At 50.7% G+C, this 8,547-nt stretch overlaps 1 protein-coding gene across 2 annotated transcripts in view; it reads right to left on the bottom strand.

The window, feature by feature from the left end:
• The window catches only part of CHD3 (chromodomain helicase DNA binding protein 3), a 31,345-nt gene that overhangs the window by 17,396 nt on the left and 5,402 nt on the right, over positions 1-8,547 (bottom strand). For both annotated transcript variants that reach the window (XM_011958569.1, XM_011958570.1), the window contains exons 5-10: positions 2,549-2,832; positions 2,184-2,314; positions 1,854-2,004; positions 1,511-1,704; positions 982-1,215; positions 591-794 (exon numbers count right to left, since the gene is read on the bottom strand). In XM_011958569.1, coding sequence (XP_011813959.1) covers positions 591-794; positions 982-1,215; positions 1,511-1,704; positions 1,854-2,004; positions 2,184-2,314; positions 2,549-2,832 — 1,198 coding nt within the window. The remainder of the gene's footprint in view (positions 1-590; positions 795-981; positions 1,216-1,510; positions 1,705-1,853; positions 2,005-2,183; positions 2,315-2,548; positions 2,833-8,547) is intronic.

Raw genomic sequence — 8,547 nt, 5'->3', positions numbered from 1 at the left:
TCAGCCTCCCGAGTAGCTGGGATTACAGGTGCCCACCACCATGCCTGGCTAAATGTTTTGTATTTTTAGTAGAGACAGGGTTTCACTGTGTTAGCCAGGACGGTCTCGATCTCCTGACCTCAGGTGATCCGCCTGCCTCGGCCTCCCAAAGTGCTGGGATTATAGGCGTGAGCCACCACACCCAGCTGATAATTTTTTTTTAATAGAGATGGGGTTTCACCATGCTGCCTAGGCTGGTCTCAAGCAATCCTCCTGCCCTGGCCTCCCAAAGTGCTAGGATTATAGGTGTGAGCCACTATGCCCAGCCAGGAATATTATAAAACATGGAATATCTGTTTTTAGATAAGGAAGGACGTAAAGTTAAGAAAGGCTATGCTATATCTGAGGGAAGAAAGCTAATGGAGACTGAGAGAAAGAGGACTGTAGACTAAAAGAACCACAGATGGAAACTAAGCAAGTAGGGTATAAAGGCCAGAGGCCTGAAACGAGAGAAAATGAAGGGTATGGGAACCCAGCAAACAGGAGTAAGAGAGGGAGAGGAGGGCAGGAAATGAGGTCATGGGGGAGAGGGAAAGCAAAGGTCCTAGTACCTGGAGCTCCTTGGCCCAGGAGCAGTGCCAGTAGGATAGTCCCACCCACTTGACAAAGAACTCTCGCTCTGATCTGCCTTGAAGAGGACGCGGGGCTGGGACATCTGGATTCCCGTCTGCCTGCTGAGGGGCTGGCACTGCTACAGGTGGCTCCCCCCACCGCCAATGCAGGATCTTCTGCACTCGACCCTTCAGCACAGGGCACTTTGGGATGGACACGTACAAGGAGGAGGAAAAAAAAGAGGCAGAAAGAACCTATCGTTAGATGAGAGGATAGGGGTCCCACAAAGCGGGGAGTGCAGAGAAAGGAAAAGCTGGACATGTGGGCCCCAGGGATGGGGGAAGGGGTCAGGCCCGACAGTAAATACAGAGGGGAGATGTTTCCACTCACTGTGCATCGGGGACACAGCCATTCACCATTGGGAATGTCAGGCAGGGGAGGGTTTAGACAATGAATATGGTAGGAAGAGATGCACGCGTCACAGCACAGAAGCTCCCCGCCGTCCTTGCACACGCGGCAGTACTCCATGTGATCATCCTCCTCCTCCTTCTCCCCTTCTTCCTCTCCCTCCTCTTCGTATTCTTCCTCTTCCTCCTTGGCCTCCCACTGGACCCCCTCCTTCTCCTAGGGGGTCAAGGACAGACACACAGACAGATGGCAGAAGTTAAGAAATGAAACTGGAAGATACAGGCAAAGATAGGACACCTGAATCCTAGAAGTGCAGAGAAGACTGGTGGGAACTAAAGAAAAGGACACTCCAGTTTCAGAAATGCTGATTCTGGGAGCAAAGGTGTGGGAGAAAGGAATACATTAGGATCCTAGACACTTGGACATCTGTTACTAATAAGTCCAGCCATCTGGGGGTAGGAAGAGGGTAAGTGAAACTCAGGGCCATCAGATGCTGGCATTAGGTACTCACACAGTGAGGGCAGCTCCATTTGCCCTCGGGAGCCCGGTCAAGCTCAGGATCAAGGCAGACGAGGTGGTAGGCACGAGGGCAGGTGTCACACAGAATAATTTCCCCACCCTGCTGGCACACCTCACAGTAATCCTGGTGATCCGTCTCGTAGCCATCAACCTCCTCCTCCCCGGCCACTGCAGGACAGCCCAGGACTGTCATATACCCCGGTGGAGGGATAAGGAAGTGGGGCAGGGGGAGATGGAGAGAGAGAGGGAGAAGGGTTGAAGAGAGAAGTCAAAATTGAAAATAAGAATGAGAGGACGGCTCACTGACAGGATCACACGCAGTCAACACTCCTTACCCTTCTTCTTCTTCCTTCCTGGCCGGCCTCTCTTTAGTTTCTTGGTGCGGACAGGGCCATCAGGCCGGCCTGAGGCACTGTGGACACTGCCACTGTCCAGGTCTGACTCCTCAGCCTCTGGTTCAGGACCTTCGTCACTCTGAAAAACATACTGCCCATAGCCCCATGGCCGTCAGTGAGGCAGACTTCATTCCACACCCTCCCCAGGCCTTTGGCTTCCTGCTTCGTCGTCCCTCACAGATTCCTGTCTCTGGGTCCTTGGCCCTCACGGATCCCTGTCTCTGGATCCTTGGCCCCCAGGTGTTTAGCAGACAGGGACGGGTCACTCACCGAGCCTCCTTTCTTCCTCTTGCCACCCAGCAGCCCTAGTTTTATTTTGAGGGGTGCCATTTTCTTTCCCCGAAGCTTCTTGCGTCCATCAGGCACGCGGGGGCTCTTACTCCGCCTCTTATGGCCTGGACCTGAATGAGGAGTCGGGTGAGAAGAGGAAAAAGGAGAGGTCATGACATCCTGGAATAATGGAGGTCACAGGAGCCTCTGGACTCCTCTGTGGGCTGTGGTTTCACTAAGCCCCACTTCCTGGAAAGCATCTCTCCTCCGGCAATCAGGGCTGGGAAAGCGAGAGTTCCAAACTCCAATGTGAAGACATGCGGTTTGGAAGGTGAAATGACAGTTGTTGGAAGAGAGTTCCCTACCTTTGCCCTCTTTGGTTTTGGCTCTTCGGATGGGTGGGGGCTGGATATCAGCAGCAGGGGGTGGTGGAAGGGCGGGGGGTCCGGAGGGTGCTATGGGGGTGGCCGACGAGACAGCAGCTGACACCTGCTCAGCTACAGCTGCTGCTGCTGCCGCCGCCGCCGCCGCCACAGCAGCTGCTGACCCCTTGAAGGGGTTGTTGGCGCTGAACTCTCTCCATTTGGCCCCAAGGATGGTCATCATCTTAGACATTGGGATCTTAGGATTCTTCTTAGCAATCAGGGGCCTGTAAATACAGAAGCAGAAAACTCGGACCCTTCACAGATGGTCTGGGAACACTGCCATCTCCCCTCATCAATTAAATCTATGTACATGCTAGGATTCCTGGGTGGTGAGAATATGTCCTATTAGGAAAAACAGCCATTTAAAAAACTAAACAAAAATAAGTTTTAAAAAAGCGGGGAAAGAAAAGGTTTAAAAAAGCATTAAAAAAGAAATACAGACCAGGCACGGTGGCTCACGCCTGTAATCCCAGGCTGAAGCAGGAGGATCGCTTGAGCCCAGGACTGTGAGATAAGCCTGGGCAGCAAAACGAGATCCTGTCTCTACAAAAAACTAAAATTAAAATAAAAAAAATAATTAGCTGGGTGTGGTGGCGCCTGAGGCAGGAGGATGACTTGAGCCCAGAAGTTGGAGGATACAGTGAGCTATGATCATACCACTGCACTGCAGCATGAATGACAGAATGAGACCCTGTCTTTAAAAAAAGGGAAATAGGCCGGGCACGGTGGCTCACGCCGGTAATCCCAACACTTTGGGAGGCCAAGGCGGGCAGATCATGAGGTCAAGAGATGGAGACCATCCTGGCCAACATGGTGAAACCCCATCTCTACTAAAAATACAAAAAATTAGCCAGGCATGGAGGTGGGCACCTGTAATCCCAGCTACTCGGGAGGCTGAGGCAGGAGAATCACTTGAACCCAGGAAGCAGAGGTTGCAGTGAGCCCAGTTCACGCCCCTGCACTCCAGTCAGGGAACAAGAGAGAAACGCCGTCTCAAAAAAAAAAAAAAAAGAAACTCTTACAGGAGGAATCTCCTCATTTGTCACACTGGAGCAGCCACAGGAAGATGGTAAGAAATTAAAGTGTGGAGGATGAGGAGAGGGAAGAGGAAGCAGATGTAGATAGCTAAGGGCACAGGTCACCTGTGAGAAGATGAGTACTCGGTGTCCTTGCTCCTTCAGCTTTCGCAGCATCTTCTGGAGCAGCATGAGCTTCCCAGACGACTTAATAAGTGCCCCACCCTCATAAGCCCCACTGGGGAGTTTGGGGGACTCCTGAAAAGGGAGGAGAGAGGAGGAGGACAGGGTCAGTTGGAAACATCTCCCCATATTCTTACCATGCCTAGAAGGCCAGATGCCCAGATCCAGCTTCCACACATTCCCAATTCCTACTGCTCTCAGAGACCCAGTCCCTGGCCTTCCAGCGCAGCTCCACCCTTGTGGCTCAATACCCACCTCCCCACTACTCCCCACCCATGTTTTCTGAGAGCAGACATTCGATCAGCTCCTGCTCTATGTATCTACCATAGCAGCCACAGGAAAAAGGTATGGATGGTTGCAGCACTTCTTAAGATCCATCATGATATTAAGCAGCGACACCTGGTTCCCACCACCTCGTGAATTCAAGGCCTCAAAATTTCGAGTCAGGATGTATTTGTAGTATTTCCTAAAGGCCAGGAAAGGGGTGTAAAAGAAACATAAATAAAGGAAGCAATTATGATATGGCACTTGGAACGCTCCCATCAATCCCCAACCCCTACTCCAGGCAATTTGTCTTGCATCTTACTTCTGCATGGGGCTTAGCTCCACCCGAACGATGAGCTCTGTCTTGGCTGGCATGTTCTTAAAGACATCTGCCTTGAGCCTCCGTAGCATATGTGGCCCCAGCAAATCATGCAGTTTCTTGATCTGGTCCTCTTTGGATATGTCAGCAAACTCCTCCAGGAAGCCCTCCAGGTTGCTAAGAGCCAGGAGAGAAGAAAAGTAACAGGTTGGCAAGTTATTTGCCGCTGATCTCAGGCTTACCACCTCAGATGAATCCTCTACCGGCTCATTTTATCTGCTCCACCTCTCATCTCTGCCAACTACCCTTAGGGAACCACTTACTTAAATCTCTCTGGGGTGAGGAAGTTCAGGAGATGGAAGAGCTCCTCCAGATTATTTTGCAATGGGGTTCCTGTCAGCAGCAACTTATGATCTATCTTGTAACCATTGAGAACCCTGAAAAACTAAAAGATGGGGCAAGGCAAGGCAGGAGAATGGGCTTATTAGTGGCAAATGACCGACCCACAGCATCAGCCTTTCTCTGTCCCAGCTCCCATTTCACTCAGGATCAGAGGCCCCAAATCTTTGTCCCTCTTCCTCTTCCAACCTGGACGTCCTCCCAGACTACAGAAAATCCCCAGAACTTTGTTTGTTTTTTTTAGGACCAGGGCAAGTAGGAGCCCACCATTTCACGCTTTTGAGGTCTGGGAACCTCACTCACCTTGGACTGGTTGTTCTTGAGTCGATGGGCCTCATCTACCACAAGACAGGCCCAGCGGATAGAACCGAGTGCTGCCTGATCAATGGTGATCAGCTCATACGATGTCAGGAGAACGTGGAACTTCACCTGTGCCTCCCTCTGCCAACATAATCATTGCCCATTCAGCTGCCACCTGACAACCATGGACTTACACCTCCAGACACCTTGTCCTGACTGTGGCACCCAACAGGAGCCATTACTCTGTTCTCCAAGCAGGGATTACAGACCATGGCCCCTAAACCTCTGCCCACATTTCCAGTACTGACAGATCCATGTATGCCCCTGGGAGTACCTGCCACATCTCTAGGATGGTAGTGCAGAGACACGAGGACAGGTGGAGGAAGAGGAGAAAGGTGAGGAGAGAGGGGAATAGAGAAACTGAATTCCTGGCTGAGAAAAAAAAGTGACAGATTTGAGGGTCTTAGAGGATATGAGGTAGAGGGGCTTACCTTCATCTTAAAAGCTTTCTTGCCCCCTTTGATGGCATTGTCCTCAAAGGAGAATTCATTCTCACGAATGATGGCCCGGCTATCCTTGTCACCCGTGTATGTCACCACATAGAATTTGGGTGCCCACATCTGGAACTCCCGCTCCCAGTTAATGATGGTAGAGAGTGGGGCACTCACCAGGAAGGGACCTTTTGTGTGGCCCTGGGAGTCAAGAATGGGGGCGGCATAAGTCTAGGCTAGAGGCTGTATACCCCAGTCCTCTGCCAGCTACACCCCTCCATCTTCCCCTTCCCCACTTCCCCAGTCCAGGCGGTCCCCTTCAAGGTCCTAGAGTCCAGCACCTCCTTATAGAGTGAGTAGAGGAAGACAATGGTTTGTATGGTCTTGCCCAGCCCCATCTCATCAGCTAGAATGGTGTCAGTGCCCTGGGCCCAGGAGAAGCGCAGCCAGTTCAGCCCTTCCAGCTGGTACATGTGCAGGGTGCCTCCAGTGGCTGTGATAAACCGTGGCTGAGTCTCATATTTCACGGTAGGCTACAGAGACAAGAAGTCAGAAAGCTCAAGGAAATAGCCAGCGGCTCCTCCAGTCTTAGTCTCCTCCTCCCTGGCATGGATACCAAGTTGGATTACAATTCCCTCTACTATGGCCTGAGTTTACAAAAGTTCTCACATCTAGTCTTCAGCCCCTCCCCCTCATTCCGTAAGACAATATCCAGCAGCACCATGGGGGAGGGCCAGCTGGTGAAAGAGCTGCCAGTGGCCTATCTCTAGCAGCTCCTGCCCTTTTAGGCCAAAATTCTTAACCACTCTTGGCGCAAGGCTGGATGCTGAAGGAAGAGCTACTGTTCACAGAGGTTACTGAATCTCTGGGAAGTGCCATCAGTAGCCCTTGGGAAATCTTCAATCACCATAGCTCCAGAAACAAGCAATGCCAACTGAGAGGACTCACATCATTAGTGGGAGAACTAGGAGGCCCATCACCCTGTAGCTCCTTCTTCTTCTTCTTATATTTCCGGGGCTGGGCAGGGTCTTCCCCCATAATTAGTTCTCTGGAAAAAGAGTGGCTCTGAATGAGGCCTCGTCGTTGGGAGTCCTACGCTTTCTTTCCTGAACCCACTCCAGACCTACTTCCCACTGTCCATGACCTAGATTTTCCCATATTTCCTTTTTCCCAGGCTTTTTACCCTTGCCCTTTGGATTTCACCTCAAGAACCAGCCCTCCCCACTCTTGAACATTCTCTTCTCCACTACTCAGCCAGATCTTGTTTCTGTTCCTTACACTACCTCTTTGGCAAGCCCATCTCAAACAACCCAGCCCACGTGGCCATTGCCCTGAACTCCAGGTTGAATCAGTCCCTACTATACCCTCATTTTATGCTGGAATTTTAGCTTTCATGCCCTCATCCTCAGAATCTCTCGAATCCACAGGCTCGTTCCCTCACCGGTGTCTCCAGTAGCTTTGCTTATGTTCTTCATATTCAGGGATATTCATTTCATCTTCCTCCCACGTGGACTGGTCATATGGCAAGTCCCTCCATTTTACTAGATAGTGGTAATTCCCCTTTTTATCCACACTGTGGGGCAGGAGGCCATAAGGAGGAGCAGGAGGAAAAAAAAATCGCACAGATCACAAACAGCAAGAAGGCCTGAGAAACACAATTATCAGCAAACACACAAAATTTGTCACCCAACCTTCAACAGTGGGCGCTGGAAGGGACGTGAGAATAGTTAACCTGGCAGCCTAACCTTCTCAGGGTGGTATCCTAAAAATCAACTATCATAAAACATTCCTGGAGATCCCTCCTTATATCATTTGTTCACCTAATCACTAAGTATTTTCCTCATGGAACTCAGAGTCTCGTGGGGAAGACGGCATTGAAATAACTAAATAAATACCATAACTTTAGGCAGTAATAAGTACCATGAAGAAGAAATATTCAAAACACTGGTCTGGATGAATTGTCTCTCATGTTTCGCTTTCATGCCCTCATCCCCAGACTCATGTGCTATGTCTTATGCCACTGGAGATGACAAAAGAGGCACCGCCTGGCCGAACTTTCCTTCTGTTTTCTCCCATTCCCCTGGAGGAAACAAGGCCAGAAAGGCTGGAGCTACAGCAGAGGTTATCAAGGTTAGATCAATTACCTGGTTAATCAGCAAATACTAACATGAGGCCATCACCATGGTAAGAATAGTGTCATATACCAGGTCTTACTTCCCAGGGACCAAGGATTCACCTGTGGTTGATGATACGGTGGACAGTCATCCACTCTGGCTTGATGCCAAAACGATAGTACTTCTCCTCCATCTCAGCATAGTGTGGGTCTTTCACTTTACGCTTGTCACTCTTCCCATCATCCTCGCCGGAGCCATAGTCCAGGGGCGGGGGCTCATCCATGTCATTCTTCCGCTGGTAGTTTCGGTACATAACCAAATGGAAGATTTCCAGCTGATAGGGCACAGAAAAATGGGGAAGAGACAGGCCTGACACTCACAGAGGACAACAGGGAATGCGGAAGAGGCCAGCAGGAGGAATGGGACAGGGAAAGGGAGCTATGAAAAAGGATGGATTGGCCGGGCGCGGTGGTTCATGCCTGTAATCCCAGCACTTTGGGAGGCTCAGGGGTGCGGATCACCTGAAGTCAGGAGTTCAAGACCAGCCTGGTCAACATGGAGAAACCCTGTCTCTACTAAAAATACATAAATTAGCCAGGTGTGGTGGCACATGCCTGTAATCCCAGATACTCAGGAGGCTGAGGCAGGAGAATCACTTGAACCCATGAGGTGGAGGCTGTAGTGAGCCAAGGTCGTGCCACTGCACTCCAGCCTGGGCAATAAGAGAATAACAGGCGCGTCCCAGCACTTTGGAAGGCTGAAGCAGGTGGATCACCTGAGGCTGGGAGTTCGAGATCAGCCTGATCAACATGGAGAAACCCCATCTCTACTAAAAACACAAAATTAGCTGGGC

This window comes from Colobus angolensis, unplaced genomic scaffold, assembly GCF_000951035.1.
Source record: "Colobus angolensis palliatus isolate OR3802 unplaced genomic scaffold, Cang.pa_1.0 Scaffold47, whole genome shotgun sequence".
In the NCBI taxonomy this organism is placed as follows: domain Eukaryota; kingdom Metazoa; phylum Chordata; class Mammalia; order Primates; family Cercopithecidae; genus Colobus; species Colobus angolensis.
The sequence above is the reverse complement of the archived record's forward strand: the minus strand, read 5'-3'. Positions and strand labels throughout refer to the sequence as shown.